Below are 20063 nucleotides of genomic sequence, written 5' to 3'. Positions count from 1 at the left end.
TCTGGGAAGAGGAAATTCAATTAAGAGAATGCTTCCATCAGATTGGCCTATAGGCAAGTCTGTGGGGCATTTTGTTGATTAATGATTGATGTGGGAGGGCCCAGCCCACTGTGGATGATGTGGGTTGTCAGTGTAGGGGCTGGAGAGACATCTCAGTAGTTAAAGAACACTGGCTGCTCTTCCAGAAGACCCAGGTTTGATTCCCATTATCTACATGGCAGTTCACAACTGTCTGTAACTCCCATTCCAGAGGATCCACTGCTCTCTACTGACCTCCGCAGACGACTAGGCATGATGCAGACATACACGTGATCAAAGCATTCATTCATGCAGTGGTTTGAATAATATGGCCCCACTAGGCTCATATATCTGAATGCTTAACAATGGCACTATTTGCTGGAGTAGGTGTGGCCTTGTTGGAGGAAGTGTGCCACTGGGCACAGGCTTTGAGGTTTCAAAAGCCCAAGCTGGGCCCAGTGGCTCTCTCTTCCTGCTGACTGGAGAACTCTCAGCTGCTTCTGCACCATGTCTGCCTCTGTCACAATGCTCCTCACCATGATGGTAGAGGACTGAACCTCTGAAACTGCAGGCAAGTCCCAATTAAATGCTTTCCTTTATAAGAGTTGCCATGGTCATGGTGTCTCTTCATAGCAAGAGAACAGTGGCTAAGACAATACACATAAAATAAGTAAATCTAAGCAAACAAACAAAAGCAGTATTAGTTGTTTGGGAGGCTAAGACTGGGAATTATAAGAGTGAGGGTATCTTAGACTACATACTGAGTCTCTAACTTAAAAAAAAAAAAAAAAAACAAAGCCAGGGATGGGGGACATGATTTTAGTCACAGCACTCAGATCTCTGTGAGTTCAAGGCAAGCCTGGTCTACACAGAGTTCTAGGCTAATCAGACCTACACAGTGAGACCTTGCCTCAAACAAAACAAAACAAATCACAAAAACAACATCAAAACCCAACCAGCACTAACAAAATATGCATGGGAAAATACCTAGAAAAATTTTCTTTGATATATGAATTCATAGAGACAGAAAGATTAGATGTTATCTCAAGATAGAGAAGAAAGGAATATAGAGCAATGATTTTCTAAGTACAGAATCTCTGTTTTGTGTGATGGAAAAACCCCACAAATGAACAGTAGTATTAGGATATAATATCATGAATGTAATAAATGATTACAATTAATGTAATTAATGAATATCATAAATATAATTATTGAATGAATACTGCGAATGTATCAATGAATATCACAAATATAATTAATATCATGAGTGTAATTAATGAATATGAGTGTAATTTTAAAAATAAATAAATTAAAATAAAAAAACAAAAAAAAGAAAAATTTTCTTTGATTATAGGTGGATCATACATATAATCCGACACTTGGAAAGTAGAGGCAGAAGGACTCAGAGTTTAAAATCAACCTCAACTACATACCTATTTCAAGGCCAGCATCCTGTCTCAACAACAACAAAAAATACAAAAAGATTTTTTCCAGTGGTAGCATTAGACATTTTTTTCTTTTTCCTTTTTTTTTTTTTTTTTTTTTTGTTTTGTTTTTTGAGACAGGGTTTCTCTGTGTAGTTTTGGTGCCTGTAGACCAGGCTGGCTTCGAACTCACAGAGATCCACCTGGCTCTGCCTCCCGAGTGCTGGGATTAAGGCATGTGCCCCGTACCTGGCTTCCTCACCTTTTTTTTTTTTTTTTTTTTTTTTTAAAAAAATATTTATTATGTATACCGTGTTCTGTCTGCATGTGTCCCTGCAGGCCAGAAGGGGGCACCAGATATCATTACAGATGGTTGTGAGCCACCATGTGGTTGCTGGGAATTGAACTCAGGACCTTTGGAAGAACAGTCTGTGCTCTTAACCACTGAGCCATCTCTCCAGCCCCCTCACCTTCTTTTAAGGTGAGGAAAACATTCTAAACCTGACTTGCACTGGTGACTATACATATCTGTAAGCTGTATCCCCTGGGTGAGTTGTACAGTTACAGTATATGAACTGAAGTTTTGTTATCTGAGAGACCACAGGCAAACTGAACATTCCTTTCAGGACTCTCAGGTCTAGGTGGAAGTCTAGTAATACCTCCACGGCTAGATATCTTCCATCCCACTAATATCATCTGCTCTACTCCCTTTCAGGGCCTCCTTGGTGCCACACAGAATGGTACTTACACAACCACATACATATGCTTCTGGCATAGCCATTTCCAGACATCTGGTCTACCTGATCCTATAAGAGTATACAGGTGTTTTTTTACCTTCTCCAAAATGACTTTTCTTCTGTCATCTATGTGGCACTCTGGGATCCCCACCTCCTTCTGTAAGCTTCATCTTTCCCCTGTCAGATTATTAGGGAACTCACAGTCCACCTGCTCTTCTGTTGGTCCAGGCTACCTGGAGCTGCAGAATAAGTTTCATACCCATTATTCTTATCTAACCCATCCTTCATGCCCATCAGTGAGCTTTCCATTCTCCTTTCCTTTTAGTATGTATGTGTGCAAGTAAATATGCAAATATATATGTGTGTTTTATTTTATTTTACATTTAAATGTTTCTTTGTGTGTATTTGATTTGTTTGAGACAAGTTTCATTATGGAGCCCTGGCTATCCTGGAGCTTACTATGTAGATCAGGCTGGCCTTGAACTCATGGAGATGCACTTGCCTCTACCTCCCAAATGCTGGAATGAAAAGTGTGCATCACTACATCTGGAATGATTTTATTTTTTGAAATGGGATTTGTGTAGCCTAGGTGGGACTCAGACTTGCTGTGTAGCTGAAGCTGCCCCACATTCCTGATCCAGCTGCTTCTGCCTCCCAACTCAGATTACAGGCCTCCACCACCATGCTTGGCTCTCTTTTTTCATTTTAAAGAGCAGTATTTTATATTTAATTTTATTTTATGTATATGGATGTTTTGACTGTATGTATGTCTGTGCACCACATGCAGTGCCCACAGAGACAGGGAAGGGCTTTGGACCCCCTGGAACTAGTTAAAGGCTGTTTAGCTGACATGTAGGTGATGGGAATTGAACCTGGGTCTTTGGGAAGAACAAGTGGTCTTAGCTACTGAGCCACTGCTTCAGCCCAAGAGTAGTATTTCTTGTAAAAGAAAACTTTGGCTAGGCATAGTGGTACATATCTGTAGTCTTAAGTACTCTGAACACTAAGGCAGGAGGATCATAAGTTCAAAGCCAGCCTGTGCAACTTAGAAAGATTCTATCTCAAATAGTTAAGAATAAAGGGGGTTGGTGTTTAGAGGTAGAATGCTTGCCTAGCATGTGTAAGCCCTTGGTTTCAGTCCTTAGTACTGCAAAAGAAAATAAAGAAAGGAAAAGTAAAGGAAGAAGGAAGGCAGGCAGGCAAAGGGACTTGAAAAATTCAACAATATAGGGGAAAATGTCCATCCATAGACCAGTCACCAAACATCCACTGATTATAAGTCAACATATATGAGGAGGCAGGGAGCCATAAGTACAAATGAAAACTCCAAAATGTAGGCAAAGCTCCCTGAAGATGCATAGGATGGTGTCCTTGGCATATGGCTCCACATTTACCTTTACACCACAACTAAGCATTGATCCTATGGGAGAAAGTTTCTCATATTTTATTCTGAACCTTGAGATTAGAAGAATGCTTTCATTTGTTTGTTTTTCCCAGACAAGATTTCTCTGTGTAGTCCTGGCTGTCTTGGAACTCACTCTGTAGACCAGGCTGGCCTTTAACTCAGAGATCCACCTGCTTCTGTCTCCCAAGTGCTGGGATTAAAGGTGTGTGCCACTATACTTAGCTTAGAAGAAGGGTTTTTATATTTTGCTTAATAAAGGCCTCAAAATAAGACACAAAATCAGAAGCAATAAAGCAAAATAGAGCCAGAGCTGCCTACTTGGAGATTACAAGTAGTCTCCTATCTAAAAGATGTTCTGAGCTAAGACAAGTAGCAACTGAAGGGAAAGGGTGCGGTATTTATCAAAGATTTATGTTCGGAGCACATGGAGAGGGTTTTGTTTGGTTTTGATTTGATTTTTTGCAGAGAAGGTTGCACTGTGTAGCCCTGGCTGTCCTGGAACTCTCTGTAGACCAGGCTGGCCTCAAACTCACAGAAATCAGCCTGTCTCCACGTCCCAATGCTGGTATTAATGGTGTGTGCCACTACTGCCCGGCTACTTGTAGAGTTCTTAGACATCAGGGAAATAGGATTGAGGTGGAACATGTGATTGGCATGCATGAGGCCCTAAGTTTGATCTTTATGGCACACACAAGAGAAAAGACCTGAGTGAGAAATGTGGACAAAGGCTGAGACTCTCAGGATCCAACACACACATGGAAAGAGAAATGTATATCAAAAGAGCAGAAAGTCGGGCTGGAGGGATGGCTCAGTGGTTAAGAACACCGACCACTCTTCCAGAGGTCCTGAGTTCAATTCCCAGCAACCACATGGTGACTCACAACCACTTGTAATGAGATCTGTTGCCCTCTTCTGGCCTGCAGGGACACATGCAGGCAAAATACTGTATACATAATAAACAAATCTTATTAAAAAAAAAAAAGCAGAAAGTCACACTGTCTTCCCTGGCCTTGCAGAACACCACACTGAACACCACACGGACTTGATTTCCGATTTTGTCTTTATCAGTTCCTCATGAGTGTGTTGTTGGTAATTTCTAGAGCCCTTAACCTGGAAGCTCTCAGGACACTGTCCTTGGTTCTCTTTGTCTCTTGACTTGAAGCCCCAGCTCATCATGTCTTCATCAGAACCCCGCCCCCCCCCTTCCCGCAAGGGCTCAGGGATCTATGCAGAAGAGGAGGTGAAAAGATTTTAAGAGCCAGAGGCGACAGATGATTCCAAGGAAACAGTGTTCTCCAGACACAACAGGACTAATGCACATATGAACTCACAGAGACTATAGCAATAATACGCACAAGGCCTATACAGATTCAAGCCAGACCAGATCTCAGCGCTGAGAGGGAGGAGATGGGCATAGGTCTCACCCCAAACCAAGAAGCTATCTGCAATTGATACCCACTGGCAAAGGGAAAGCAGTTTTCTTCAATAGATTGTCACTGGGTATATCAATCACATTCCAGGGCAGACCCCATGCCCAGGAGTAGTTGGGCAACACAAAATGAACTCAACAGTATTTTTGTAGGCTTTTTCATCTCATTTTGCTTGAAAAATGTTTGGGCATTTTTTGCCTTACTGGTCCTTTGCATGTTTATTTTTGTTATTGTAGGGCTGTGTGTGTATGTGCGTTTCTTGGGTTGTCTGGCGTGGTGGCACATGCTTTCAGTCCCATCATTGAGAAGGCAAAGACAGGTGAATCTCCACGAGTATGAGACCAACCTAGTCTGCACAGAGTGCCAGGCCAGCCAAGGCTACATAGTGAGACATTGCTCATAAACAAACTGGCAAGCAAAACACTACAACGCACACACAGTCTTAAGGGCTCATCACTTTCACGTGTTTGGTGATGCAGGAAGAAGTCTTAAGATTTATTTGTACAAGCCCGGCGGTGGTTGGCGCATGCCTTTAATCTCAGTATTTGGGAGGCAGAGGCAGGCGGATCTCAATGAGTTTGAGGCCAGCTGGGTCTACAGAGTAAGTTCCTAAACAGCCAGAACTGTTAAACAGAGAAACCCTGTCTCAAAAAACCAAGAGAAAAAAATTATTTGAACATATGTATATGTACATACATATTTTTGTAGTTGAATTTATGACTACGTGCAGGAAAAAAAATCCACTGATACCCAGATGTTATTAGTGTTTTTGGATTGTGGATTACTAGAAATTTAAAAACGTCTTTAGCACCATCAAATGGATTTAAATGCCATGTTGTCTTTACAATAACCTAAATGTGTAACCATAGATTGGCCTTCTCACATTTGGAACAATTCACACCATTAACTTACATATTAGGGGGAAAGACCCAGCACTTAAAGAGTACTGGCTGCTCTGGAAGAGAACCCGAGTCTGGTTCCCAGCACCCACATAGCAACTCACAACCACTTGTAATCCTACTCAAGTCCGACACCCTCTTCTGGTCCGCTCCGGCATCTGCATGCAGGTGCGCATACACACAGGCAGACACACACACACACACACATGCATAAAGACAATTATTTAAAAAGAAGCATATTGGCAGTGGTATTTACACATCGTGACAATCCTAATCGCTTGACGCCAGCCAGTTAAAACGCAGTCTAAGCAGCCTGATGCCAGCTGGCCGCGTCTGGAGCAAAGAGCAGAAGCGAGAGCATCAAAACGTCCTTTGTGCATCTGTCCAGGTGTCTGTGCGTTTTGTCTCCGCAGATGACCTTTCCCGCGCGTGGCCGAGGCGCACGGTCCGGACCTCAGCGCCCCCGGCGGCGGGTCGGGGCAGCGTCGCGGGGTAGGGGAGGCGGCGCCCAGCGTCCCCGCGCTTCCCGCGAGATCCCGCGCGCGCTCCGCCCCGCGCCGCGCTGCGCTCCCCGCTGGGCACGTCCTGCCGCCCGCGCCGCCCGCGCCGCTTGCCACCGCCCGCCGCCGCCCCGCGAGCCGCTTTGTCTCGGGCGGGGCGCGCGGAGAGGCCGCCAGGTGCCCCCGCCGCGGGCCCGGGCCCCCCGCCCCGGGGCGGCGACGGCGGTGCCGGGCCCCGGGGCGGAGGGCGCGCCGGGATGGGCCCCAAGCGGCGGCAGCTGACGTTCCGGGAGAAGTCGCGGATCATCCAGGAGGTGGAGGAGAACCCGGACCTACGCAAGGGCGAGATCGCGCGGCGCTTCAACATCCCGCCGTCCACGCTGAGCACCATCCTGAAGAACAAGCGCGCCATCCTGGCGTCGGAGCGCAAGTACGGAGTGGCCTCCACCTGCCGCAAGACCAACAAGCTGTCCCCGTACGACAAGCTGGAGGGGCTTCTCATCGCTTGGTTCCAGCAGATCCGCGCTGCGGGCCTGCCGGTCAAGGGCATCATCCTGAAAGAGAAGGCGCTACGGATAGCGGAGGAGCTGGGCATGGACGACTTCACGGCTTCCAACGGCTGGCTGGATCGCTTCCGCCGGCGCCACGGTGTAGTGGCCTGCAGCGGCGTGACCCGCTCCCGGGCGCGAAGCTCTACCCCCCGGGCCCCAGCGGCACCTGCCGGCCCAGCCGCGGTGCCCTCGGAGGGCAGCGGTGGGAGTACACCAGGCTGGCGCACGCGGGAGGAGCAGCCGCCGTCGGTGGCAGAGGGCTACGCCTCGCAGGACGTGTTCAGCGCCACCGAGACCAGCCTGTGGTACGACTTTCTGTCCGACCAGGCCTCGGGGCTGTGGGGAGGTGACGGACCGGCTCGCCAGGCCACCCAGCGCCTTAGCGTTTTGCTGTGCGCCAACGCCGATGGCAGCGAGAAGCTTCCCCCGCTGGTGGCAGGCAAGTCCGCCAAGCCCCGTGCAGGCCAAGGTGGTCTGCCCTGCGACTACACTGCCAACTCTAAGGGTGGAGTCACCACCCAGGCCCTGGCTAAGTACTTGAAAGCGCTGGACACCCGAATGGCTGCAGAATCTCGTCGGGTCCTCCTGCTGGCCGGCCGTCTGGCTGCCCAGTCCTTGGACACCTCGGGCCTGCGGCACGTGCAGCTGGCCTTCTTCCCTCCCGGCACTGTGCATCCATTGGAGCGAGGAGTGGTCCAACAGGTGAAGGGCCACTACCGCCAGGCCATGTTGCTCAAGGCCATGGCCGCCCTCGAGGGTCAGGATCCCTCAGGCCTGCAGCTGGGCCTAGTGGAGGCCCTACACTTTGTGGCTGCGGCCTGGCAAGCAGTGCAGCCCTCGGACATAGCAACTTGTTTTCGCGAGGCCGGTTTTGGAGGTGGCCTTAATGCCACTATTACCACTTCCTTCAAGAGTGAGGGAGAGGAAGAGGAGGAGGAAGAAGAGGAGGAGGAGGAAGAAGAAGAAGAAGAGGAGGAGGGTGAAGGGGAAGAGGAGGAGGAAGAAGAGGAAGAAGAAGGGGAGGAGGAAGAAGGAGGGGAAGGAGAGGAGGTGGGAGAGGAAGAGGAGGTAGAAGAGGAGGGTGAGGTCGATGACAGTGATGAAGAGGAGGAGGAGGAGGAAGAAAGCTCCTCTGAGGGTTTGGAGGCTGAAGACTGGGCCCAGGGAGTAGTGAGGCCAGTGGTGGTTTTGGGGGTTACAGTGTCCAGGAAGAGGCCCAGTGTCCCACCCTTCATTTTCTGGAAGGTGGGGAGGACTCTGACTCAGACAGTGATGAAGAGGAGGAAGATGAAGAGGAGGATGAGGAAGATGAAGAAGATGAGGATGATGATGAGGATGGTGACGAGGTCCCTGTACCCAGCTTTGGGGAGGCCATGGCCTACTTTGCCATGGTCAAGAGGTACCTGACCTCCTTTCCCATTGATGACCGCGTGCAGAGTCACATCCTGCACTTGGAACATGATCTGGTCCATGTGACTAGGAAGAACCATGCCAGGCAGGCGGGAGTCCGGGGTCTTGGACATCAAAGCTGAGCTGCTGGACCTAGCTGTGCTCCCGCCCAGATGGGCAGCTCCCGCCCAGATGGGCAGCACCTGCCCAAGGCAGAGAGCTCTGGCAGCTGCTGGAGATGGCTGGAGGAGTCGTCCCCGGGCCTTCAGTAATGCTTCGCCTGGCCCCGAGACAGACCCAGGGGCTGAGGTCTGCTTCACTGCTATTGCCTCTTTCTCAGAATCCTGTTTCCTCCCTATTAGTCCCTGGGCTCAGGGCACTGGGTAGGTGGGGAGCTGTCCGGTGCTACCACACCATGCCATCAGTGGGCTAGACCACAGCAGCAGCCAGGGACAGGTCCTGGAAGCTCTTGGCCAGAGAGTGCCTCTCCCTTTGCCACCCAACCAGGTCTTTGGTGGGGGGGATCCCAAAGCCATTCTGGAAAGGGCTCCAGAGGAAGGTCCAGCCTAGGCGCCCACGAAACTAGCTGCCCCCCCTCCCGCACCTCTAGGCTGCCTGAAGAAGCACAGTGTAACTTAGCCTGCCTCTGCCTGCTTTCCACCTCCCTAAATCCCTTTCTCTGGCCCAGTCTTTGGCCCTTGGTTTTCTTTCCAGATTGGAGGTCCTCAAGAGGCCCTCTTGGGGAGTGACAGCAGGCACCTCCAATCTGGGCAGCTGCAGGCCTCGTGCATCATCCTCTGCAGGCTCCCATCCTGGGCAGAGGGGCCTGGGGCTGGGCCCAGAGTCCAGCCGTCCAGGTGCTCCCTTCCCAGTTTGAATTCAATAAATCTGTCCACTCCCCTTTTGTGGGAGTGAATGTTTTAACAGCCAAGGATGCATCCTTCATGGTCTGGGCTTGCGTCTGTCTTGGGGGACACATCCTTTCCAGGTTCCCCTTGGTTCTTGCTGTAGTGGGACATGGAAGCAAAGTTTTGAGCAAATGGCCATGACTGGGGTGAGTGGCAGGTGGTGACACCCACATAAATGTTAGAGAATTCTGAGGAGGGATTCTTATATCTTTTTGATAGTCTCCAGGAATCCTTAAACTCCTTTGATGTTAGTGAGTAGAGAGGGACCAGTAGAGAGGGAGCCAGGAGTCTGGTAGGGCAGATCAGGCAATGTGCACCTGATGACCGGGTTCACCAAAGCCAGTTAAAGAAAGTCTTTGCAGGAGCAGAGTGAGAATGAGAAAGCTTTGGGACTGCGTGGGCCAGGTTGGAGTTGGAGGTGCATACCAGGCACCCTTGTTTTATCTCAATAGGGAGTTCTTCAAGCTGTTCAAGTGATTGACATTTTCAAGTCTGTTAGTCACCTTTGAGGACAGTGACAGGAAGGGGAAGTTACTAGGAAACATTGCACCCCCATGAATTGGTAGCTCATTGTGCAGGGCCACTCCCCCACTCCAGTCCAAAGGTGAGGACATGTCCTTCTTTCAGAGCTCAGCCCCTCCCCTCATGGCTCTCCCTTACTGGGGCCCGCAGGTTCCAGCCAAGGAAAGACCTGTGCAGGGTAGGTAACTCTGAGTCCCAAACCGGTTTTCCTACCTTTCTTAGGGCTGGCATATTACCTCTGGTAATTTCCCAACCCCTAACATACCCCAGCCACCAAGTTCTCCCTACACTGGAATGTAAGGGGGTGGGGGATGTCCAAGTCATCCATTGTGCCTTGTTTGACCTGGGTGTGGTTCTTTCCAAAAAGACTGGCCATAAATGTTTGGGCCTTTTGTGTTTCTGACACTAGGAGATTATCTCCAAGCCTTGAAAATTAGTTGTTCATGGTTTTTTTTTTTTTTTAATGCAAGTTTTGTTTATATTGGTACTGAGGTAGGGATGCACTCACAGCCAATAGCAACCTAGGCAAGAGCCTCACGCTGAGCCATAATACTTCCCCCTTGAAAGTTTTGAAACAAAGTCAAGCAAAGGACTTGGGATTCCATTTGGCATCCATCCCTTTCTCTAATTGGAACTTTGGAGGAGGAGGAGACCAGAAGGTCTGGGCCTGCTGTGGAGTATGTTGGAGTGTGCAGTGACCTTTCTCTAGATGCCCCTGGACAGTCCAGGTCCTTCATCTCAAGTACCAAGGCAAATAAATCACTTTGATCTGTCTCCTGCCACTAAGAAGCTCTTTTACTGGTCCCAGTATTTAACACAAGCTGATGCTAATAGGGCCCCTTTTTTTTTTGTGCTAGGTGTCAAACACTCAGATGCCCTTATGAGGTAACAAAACCCACGACAAATAGGCAGAGAAGTTCAGTAATGTGCCCAAAGCCACATCATTAGCCTGTTGGAAGCAAACTTTCTCTCCAGGCAGTATTAGTACTTTGTATTCCTTCATTAAGGAGGGACCTATGTTCCTAACCCTCCTGGTTGCAGAAATCAGTTTTCAGTTCATTATAGAGTAGCTCTTCAGAGGAAGATGATGGGATTGATGGTGTCTGTTGAAGCTCCTGCTTTCATATATACAGCTGACTTCTTATTTCCAATCCCCATACAATTACAGGCTGCTTATACTTTTTTCCCATTTTGTAAATTTCTTCCCAAGTACACCGTTGGGACAAGTAGATGAAAACAGTTTCTGTTTTACAAAGGAGGAAATAGGGTAAAGGGATTAAATGACCTTGCCCAAGAAAGTGGCCTTGAACTGCTCTCCCTGGGAATCCGGGTTACATATTAAATGTCCCGGTAGGATACATTGCTGGGGTGAGGAAATGGCAGTGACCCTAGGTCTACAGAGCTTTGGGGAGGGGGCTAGTGAGGAAGGACTATTAAACAGCTTCGGGGCAGGAGAGATGATTTAGTGGTTAAGATCACCGACTGTGCTTCCAGAGGACCCGGGTTTGGTCCCCAGCACCTCTATGGTGGCTCACAACATCTGTAACTCCAGTTCCAGGGGATACAACACCTGTCCGGCAGGACTCAAGAACACACGTGGTACATAGATACACATACAGGTGAAACATTCAAACACAAATAAAAATAAAGCAATTATTCAAAAATAGACAACTTGTCACGCAGAGTCCGTAGGTATCCGATTAGCAGAGCGCCCCTCCCCCTCCCCTGGCGCTGACGTGTGGAGATGCTTCCTTTAGGACTGACCATTAAATGGCAAAGAAGGGGAATGGCTTCTGGGGACGTAGTTGGTTTCGACAAAACCCAGAATGGGTCAGTGGTTGGTCAGCAAGTGATGTGGGCAAACAGGTGATGCCTTCTTGGGGAGAAAGGAAGTTAAGTACCGATAACTGCCCTTTCAAAGCTGGGGCCCCGGAGAAGGTAATATGGAAAAACTACAACTCCCAGAAGTCTCTGTTTCCAGGCAAGTAGCGACAGTTGCTATGGTTTCGGAAAACAATATGGCTGCTCCCAGATGGGATTTGAGTCTGCCGAGTAGGGAAGTAAACGTTGATCTGAGTGGCGAAAGGAGGCACTTGAAGGGTCCTGGGGCTGGCGTTGGGCTCTGTGGGGAACGGTGAGGCCTTGCGCAGGAGCCAATGGCAAGCGGCGTGGATGAGGAGGCTCTGCACCAGCTGTACCTGTGGGTAGACAACATCCCTCTGTCCCGACCCAAGAGAAACCTCTCCCGGGACTTCAGTGACGGAGGTGTGCGTTGTTGTGTATTTTAAAATGTTCTGTCTTTATGTATGTGTAATGGACTTGTGTGTATGCAATCGTTTTTGTTATGTGTGTATGTAGAAGGGGTGGGATCTGTGTTTTGGGATTTGATTGTGGAAGAGTGCACTTGCATGTTTCTTCTATTCCTGTGTGAACAATGTATGTCCATTATACCTTGTGTGCATAGAGTGTGTCTGTGTGTCTCACTTCAGGGGCTTTAAGGACTAAGTGGTGTGTCTGGTATCTGGGTATGTATTTGTGAACCTATGCTTGCTCATATTTCCGTGTTCTGTAGTCTGTCGTGTGTGTGTGTGTGTGTGTGTGTGTGTGTGTGTGTGTGTGTGTGTGAGAGAGAGAGAGAGAGAGAGAGAGAGAGAGAGAGAGAGAGAGAGAGAGAGAATCTTGAATTTCTGCCTCTACTACATTCCTGTGTCTATCTCCCCAATTCTGAAATTATAAGCATGCACCATCACCACTCCTGGTGTTTGTTTTTAATGTGGTGCTAGGGAGTCAAAGCCAGGGCATTAAGAATGCTATGCAAGCACACCACCAACTGAGTTACATCGCTACCTTGTGTTCTTTTGTGTTGACATGTGCTATCCTGAATGTGTATGTGTTTTTTTTTTTTTTTTTTGTGTGTGTGTGTGTGTGACTGTGTGCTTGTTTTGTTTGTTTGTTTTTCAGGAAAGGCTCCCGTATTTAAGAAATGCATAGTTCTGTAGGCAGAATGTCTTCATTTCTATATGTATAATTGAGGAGGCTATGTGTATATGTGATTTCTATGTTTGTGTGTGTTCTATGTGTGCACCATATGTGTCTGGTATTTATTTATTCTGTGTGTCTATACATTCTGCCTCTATATATCTGAAGAGGAACATTTTTTTGAGACACATGGTTGCTATGTAGCCCAGAACTCACTATTTTCCTGCCTTCTGTGTGATGGGATTACAGGCGTGTGCTACCACAGCCTGTTTATATGGTGCTGGGGATTGAGAGCAGTGCTTCATACATGTTATACATGCATGCTACCAACTGTGCTATACTACCAATGCAGTAGAAGGAGCTTGTCTTTCTGCTTATGTAAATCTGTGGTTCTCCTGAGGCGCTCTCGCTCGCGCGCTCTCTCTCTCTCTCTCTCTCTCTCTTTCTCTCTCTCTCTCTGTGTGTGTGTGTGTGTGTGTGTGTGTGTGTCCCTGTCAGTCCTTGCGAATTCCTAAGATAAGGCTGCAGACTCCTGTAGGGCCCTCTTGGAGACTCTCAGTGTTTCTGTGCCCTGAGCTAATAATAAGAAAGATGCTATTTCTTTGAGGAATGGAGGATCTTGATCTGATCATTGATCCTGCTTTCTTTGTCTCTTTTCTATCAACCTTCCCTTCTTCCCTATCCCCACCCCTTCTCCCTGCCCCACGTCCCTGCCTTTCTTGTCTGTTCCCAACCCTACTCTCTCAGTCCTGGTTGCAGAGCTGATCAAGTTTTACTTCCCCAAGATGGTGGAGATGCACAATTATGTCCCTGCCAACTCTCTCCAGCAGAAGCTCAGCAACTGGGGTACCCTGAACAGGTAGTAGAACCCCTGAATGTGGAAGTAAACTCTGCAGTCCCTGCCCACTTCCCAGGAGGGGCTGCTCCAGCCTCAACTTCCTATGACCTTGACTGGGGATGTGACTCAGTAGTAGAATCCCTGGGTTGGTCCCTAGCAATGCAAAACAAGACCCAAAAATAAATAAACAAACAAACAAACAAACAAACAAATAAAAAGCAAGACAACAAGAAACCTCCTATGGTCTTGATAGGCAGGCTGAGACTGCTGGGGGGAGAGGGAGACACAACAGAATCCATTTAGTAATAAAATCAAAGAATTATCTTTATTGGGATGGAAACAAGGAAATTGGCACCCTCAAGCAGAGGAGGTTCAGTTGCCTGCCCATCAAGTCCCCTGGGGGCTATGTCCACTTCCTTCCCATTGCCCTCCGTTCGTTTCCCCAGGACCCACTGCACCCTTCTCGCATTCACTCCACAGAAAGGTGCTGAACAAGCTGAACTTCTCGGTGCCCGACGACGTGATGCGGAAGATTGCGCAGTGTTCCCCCGGTGTCGTGGAGCTGGTGCTCATTCCGCTGAGGCAGCGCCTGGAGGAGCGGCAGAGGCGCCAGAAGCTGGCTGCTGGCTCCTTACAGGTGCTGCTGCTTGAGCCTGCTGGTTGGGGCGCAAGGGGTGCTCCCCAGACAGTGGAGAGCCCTGCCTAACTAAGAGAACCTGGCCCGCGGGATTGTGGGAGGGAAAGAGGGCTTTTTGGAGACAGATGAGCCCAGGCTCACAGGAGACCACATCTGTTCTTTCAGGAGCTGGCTCCTCAGGATGGCAGTGGCTACATGGATATGGGTAAGGCTTTCCCTTATCTCAGGAAGGCTTCCCCCCATGTCCCTTCAATTGATTTTAGAGTCAGGGGGAGACAGACGAATGGGACTCCAGCAAGGTCACTCCTCCACTTGCGTTGTCTTAGGTTTGTCCCAGAAGACTCGAGGAGACGGTGCCCCAGCCCTGGGAGGAGGAGAGCAGTCCAGGTAAAGTTGAGGGTTCTGACCTCACCAGGCTGGGTGGCTTACCCACACAGCTAGTGTGGCAGTGCCTTGGTCGTTGGGGAGGCGGTGAGGAGGCGGAAAGGGAAGGCCTGGTCGCAGATGCTAGAAGAGAATTGCGGGGGTCTGACATCCAGGCCTCTGCTAAGCTACCACTTACTGCAGAGGGGGCCGGCCGCTGGCGCCTCGACCCCCTGGGTATAACCAGGCGCTGCAGGGCGATCCGAGCTTCGTCGTTCAGATCGCTGAAAAGGAGCAGGAGCTGTTGGCCTCTCAAGAGACAGTGCAGGTGAGGAGGGGGCCCTGAGGCCTAGGGGGCAGCTTGAGGTCTGCAGGGGGCAAAACACGGGCAGGGCATCAGGCCTTGAGGCACGATGGCTCTGCACCCCCATCCAGGTCCTGCAGATGAAGGTGAAGCGTCTGGAACACCTGCTCCAACTCAAGAACGTGCGCATCGATGACCTCTCCCGGAGGCTCCAGCAGGCCGAGCGCAAGCAGCGGTGAGCGGTGCCTGGGCTGCGCGGGGCTTCCCAGTACCCGCCGGAGCCCAGACGCCGCGACCTCCCCACTCAGCTGCCTGCGGACGCAGGACTGGGAGGGCAGAGCGAGCTGCTCACTGGCGCCCCCTGCAGCTGCGGCGCCCAGCTGCGGAGGGTTCGGGCGAATGTGGGGGTGCTCGAAGCCGAGGCCTGGGATTGATCCTCCTCCTTACACTCCATCCGGGCTAGGAGAAAAGACCACTTTCCACAGCCCAGAAAACCTGTACGGACACACAGCATGACCTCCCAAACGGTGTCCACTTTGAAGCTCCCGGCGCTGGGCCTGGAGAGGCGGTCCTCTGGTTCGCTCCTTCTCAGCTCGGCGGATAGCCTCATCTCCATCCGTGCTAGTTCTCCACGGCCTCGGACACGCGAGAAGCTATCCCCGGAAGCTAAGGGATTCTCTTGCCCCTCCTGGGTGTTTACATGGGACCCATCTCAGGGCTGGAGACCACAGCAGCTGGAGAGGAAGGGATAAGGGGCTGAAGGAAGAAGCCAGGAGTAAGAGAGGCATGCAGCTGCGCAATAGCCCTCCTCTCTCACAGGGCGATGTAAGGAGTGCCTGGGGAAGTCAGGGCAGAGTTGTCTCTATTAAAGGTAGTGTTGTGTGTTCTTCCTTGTGCCTGTCTTTTTATTTTCTGCCTGTATGGGTCCCAAAGGCAGCGAGTTCCTGCCTTGTCCTTTATCCCTTTCACCAACTTAAACCAACCCATTTCTATCAGTCTATATGTTGCCATGTGGCCGTGGCATTACTTGTCTGCTGGCATCTTGTAGCTCCTTGGGTGGAGGGCTAGCCAACTCCACCTTTCATCATCTCGTCTTCAGCCTGAATTATCTGTCCTGCCGTAGGCCAATGCAGCTTTATCAACCAATCAGAGGAACACATATTCACAGCATCCAGAAAGACATCCCACAGCAGTTTTTAAGGGTCAAATATGAGCATGAGTCAATGGATCTTCAGCTTCCAGGATGCTTACAAGGTTAAGGCCCGAGGTATCAGCGAGAACTGTGACCTCATCCTCAGGCTTCAGCTCAACTGGGGAAGGAGGCACATTCTGTTAACAGATCAGTCCCTTGTGGGTGGTTGGGCTTCAGTGTTGATGACTGTTGGCTTATGACTGCTCTCATTTCCTTGACCATTTCCAGTATAGTAGCTTACTTTAAAATTTTAAAAATTTGCATTTTACATTTATGTAAGTGTGCATATGTATGCCACAATGCATGCATGCGTGCGCGTGCGTGCATGTGTGTGTGTGTGTGTGTGTTGTGTAGGTCAGAGAACCCGAGACCACACAGTGGAAGGAGAAAACTGACTTTCACGCGTTGTTCTTGGACCCACACATTACAGCTTGGGATGTGGCAAATGCCTTTATCCACTGAGCTCTCTCACTGGCCCCAGGAAGCTTATTTTACCGAAGCTAGCAAGTGAGAAAGTAAATAGTGGGCTAGCAAGCCAGTCATGGTGGCGCGTGCCTTTAATCCCAGCACTCGGGAGGCAGAGGCAGGCGGATCTCTGTGAGGTCAAAGCCAGTCCGGTCTACATGGCAAGTTCAAGGCCAGTCAGGGCTGTATTTTGAACGCTGTCTCAACTAATTAATTAACGAATTAAAGGGCCAGAGCTAAGGTTCAGTGGTTAAGAGGACCAGAACTCACAATTGCCTGTTCCAGGGGATCAGATACCTCTGACCACTGAAGGCACCCGCACATGTGTTCATACTCACACACATACATATCATCAGAGATACTTTTTAAAAGAATGGGTAGCAAGATGGGAATTACAATCATCTAATGTAATCATAGAAGTGACATCCCAGCAGATTTCTATATTCTGCTTATTAGAAGCACGTCATTGGGTCCGGTCCACATTTGGGGAAGGGTTGTGCGCTGGCATCAACATCAGGAGGACCTGTCGGAGCCATTTCTCCTTTTGTGATCCTCCTGCCTCTGCAGGTAATGAAAGAACAAAATCAAGGACAGTAGTAGTTCCCGTTGAGAGGAGGCTGAAGAAAGATGAAAGAAACTCACTTGGTTTACGTTATTTGTAACGGTTTGGTTCTCGGGGCAGGTGGTGGGTTTATCTAGTGAATTATTTATGGAGCCAATGGCTAAATAATATTAAGAATGTCCTCGGGACTGTATCTCAGTTGGTAGAATGCTTACCTAGCACACACAAAGCCCTGTGTTCGATCTGTAGTCCCACATAAACAAGGTGTGGTTGCCAATATGTGTAACCCCTCACTTGAGAGATAGAGGCAAGAGAATTGAAAAGTCAGTATTATCCTTGGCCACAGGGTAAATCCGTAGCCAGCCTGGGCTACATGAGACCCTATCACAAAAAAGAAATATGTTGGAGTTAGGGGTTCTCTTAGTCGCTGTGAGGAGACACCATGGCCAAGGCAACTTTTAAAAGAAAGCATTTAATTGGGGCTTCCTTACAGTTTCAGGGGGTGAGTCCATGATCACCTTGGTGGGGATCTTGGTGGCAGAAAGGCATGGCACTGGAGCAGTAGCTGAGAGCTCATGTAATATGCAAGTTTCAGGAAGAGAGAGACCAAGACTGGCCTTGGCAATGATCTTTGAAACCTCAAAGCCCTCTCAATGACAGGCCTTCCAACAGGGTCACATCCACTTCAGCAAGGCCACCCCCCCCCAATCCTTCCCAAACAGTCCCTGTGGGAGCTAAATAAAAATTTAATAACAAATTAAAATAATCAGGCTGGTGAAGTGACCCATCAGGTGAAGGCACCTTGAGTTCAATCCCTAGGACCCACAAGATAGAAGGGGGAATTAACTCCCACAGGTTGTCCTCTGCATTCACGAATTCTGATTTCCTCTGGTTTATTCATTCCGTAACTCCCCAAATGTTTAAAAATGAGTTAAAAACAAGCTGACAAGCCAGGCAGGCAGTGGTGGTGCATGCCTTTAATCCCAGCACTCAGGAGGCAGAGCCAGGCAGATCTCTGTGAGTTCCAGGCTAGCCTGGTCTACAGAGCGAGATCCAGGACAGGCACCAAAGCTACACAGAGAAACCCTGTCTCAAAAAACCAAAAACCAAACCAAAACAACAACAAAAACAAAAACAGGCTGACAGGAAGAAAAAGCATGTAAATGACATCTAAAAATGGTTACTTAATGTTCTGAATAGATTAAGCATACCCATGATTTAAAAAGCACACACAAGTAAAAATAAAAATGAAAAATGAAAGGTCTACTTGGACTTAAAACTGAAAAGGATGCTTGGACATCCTTCTAGAATATTTTTATTTTTTTGTGATGGGGTCTTTTTGAGTAGTCTCCAACCCAAGGTCCTGTGTGTCAGTTTCCTGAGTGCTGGGATTACAGGCATCCACCCACCACACCTATAACCCCAGCACTAGGTGGGACTGTAGCAGGTCTGTGGACTCCGTGCATTTGTGGTTGCCTATGTTTCTTCTTCTTTACACACAGAGAAGTGTGATGCATTCTGTGTTCTCCACCTCTTGTAGATCTGTGGGAATTGATTTTATGAACAAATTTAACTGAGCCACAGGGCACCAGCCTTGTTCTAAGCGCTGTGTGAGAGTGTTCTGGGATATTAGTAGAGGAGTAAAGCAGACTGCCCTCTCTTCTGTGGGTAGGTTGGCCTCATGCAATCAGCTGAAGGGCTGAGCAGAACACAAAGGCCAATCATCCCTTAGGAATGAGAGAATTCTCAGAGCCGGACGGCTTTTGAACTGGCACCTCAGCCCCACCCACCCTTCTCTTCAGACTCAGAAACACTGGCTCTCGCTGAGTCTTGAGCCTAAGCCCTAATGGCCTTTATACCAGAACCACCTCACCAGCTCTCCTAGTTTTCAAGCCTTGGAAGCTGCACAGGAACCGAATGAATCATTTATCTCCCCCATACCTCTATCAAGTCACCCTGCTGACCAGGGGACTCACCAGCCACCATAATTGTGTGAGCCAACTCCTTATAACAAAGCGATCGCTCAGTCTCTTTCTTTCGGTTCTCCTTTTGGGCTGTCTTCAAATGGTTCTGCTTTTCTGACACAAGATTCTTCCATACTGCTATGTTGAAAATTTCTTCTTTTAGCTACATAAGATTCTTTTGTTGAATCCATCCTACACTTGGATACTTATTTCCTATTTTTGTTATTAACAGTGGTAATGCAACAATGAATAGGCTCATACCTATTGTGTAAGGGGTTATCTGGATGATAAATGTTATAACTGGGGTTGCTAGGTTAAAGAGTGTTATATGCTGGGTGTGGAGGCATACGCCTATAATCCTAGCACTCTGGAGACAGAGGCATAATGATCTCCACAAAGTTGAGCCTGGTCTATATAGCAAGCCCCAGGCTAGCTGGAGAGAGACTGTGCCTCAAACAAAATAAATGAGTGTATCTGTAGTCCTGATATTACGACATTGTTCCTTTTTTTTGTTTGTTTGATTTTGATTTTTTTGAGACAGAGTTTCTCTGTGTTGTTCTGGTGCCTGTCCTGGATCTCACTCTGTAGACCAGGCTGGCCTCGAACTCACAGAGATCCGCCTGGCTCTGCCTCCTGAGTGCTGGGATTAAAGGCTTGCACCACCACTGCCCGGCGACATTGTTCCTAAAAGGGCATGGCTGACTCATAGCAGAGGCAAATATTGACAACCTACGGCCTTACTTTGCTTGTACTGTGCAGTGTTTTCAAGAAATAAATTGTCAATTTGTCTATTGGTGAGGATGTGAAACTACTGGCTCTTTTGCCATGCTAACTGGAGTCTCAGTAAGTACAAACACTTCAGATAACAGTTCGGGGATTTCCTACAAACAGATGGCTATATTTTATGTTAGGGTCTCATCAGAAAAACTGTAGCTAGAGTTTTCCTGCCTTGCCCACAGTCAGGACAATCTTTGTC

The 20063-nt window shown here is 48.7% G+C and overlaps 2 protein-coding genes across 3 annotated transcripts; both read left to right on the top strand.

The window, feature by feature from the left end:
- Positions 1-6608: 6608 nt before the first annotated feature.
- On the top strand, positions 6609-9284 carry Cenpb (centromere protein B). Its single transcript, XM_028878595.2, is given in 2 exon segments — positions 6609-8132; positions 8135-9284. Coding segments are annotated over 2 exon segments (1824 nt in total). The 5' UTR covers positions 6609-6670; the 3' UTR covers positions 8497-9284.
- Positions 9285-9552: 268 nt separating this feature from the next.
- Positions 9553-15791, top strand: Spef1 (sperm flagellar 1). 2 transcript variants are annotated; one of them, XM_037205228.1, is made up of 8 exons: positions 9553-12048; positions 13510-13621; positions 14081-14237; positions 14403-14442; positions 14564-14624; positions 14805-14928; positions 15036-15139; positions 15368-15791. In XM_037205228.1, the coding sequence occupies exons 1-8, from the start codon at positions 11940-11942 to the stop codon at positions 15654-15656; spliced, it is 996 nt and encodes a 331-aa protein (XP_037061123.1). In that variant the 5' UTR covers positions 9553-11939; the 3' UTR covers positions 15657-15791. The 2 variants fall into 2 exon arrangements, with proteins under 2 accessions (XP_037061123.1, XP_028734429.1); XM_028878596.1 differs by having other exon boundaries at positions 15036-15791.
- The last annotated feature ends 4272 nt before the right edge of the window (positions 15792-20063 follow it).

The sequence above is a fragment of the Peromyscus leucopus genome, chromosome 4, assembly GCF_004664715.2.
Source record: "Peromyscus leucopus breed LL Stock chromosome 4, UCI_PerLeu_2.1, whole genome shotgun sequence".
NCBI classification, from domain to species: domain Eukaryota; kingdom Metazoa; phylum Chordata; class Mammalia; order Rodentia; family Cricetidae; genus Peromyscus; species Peromyscus leucopus.
This window is presented reverse-complemented; position numbering and strand designations above follow the sequence as displayed.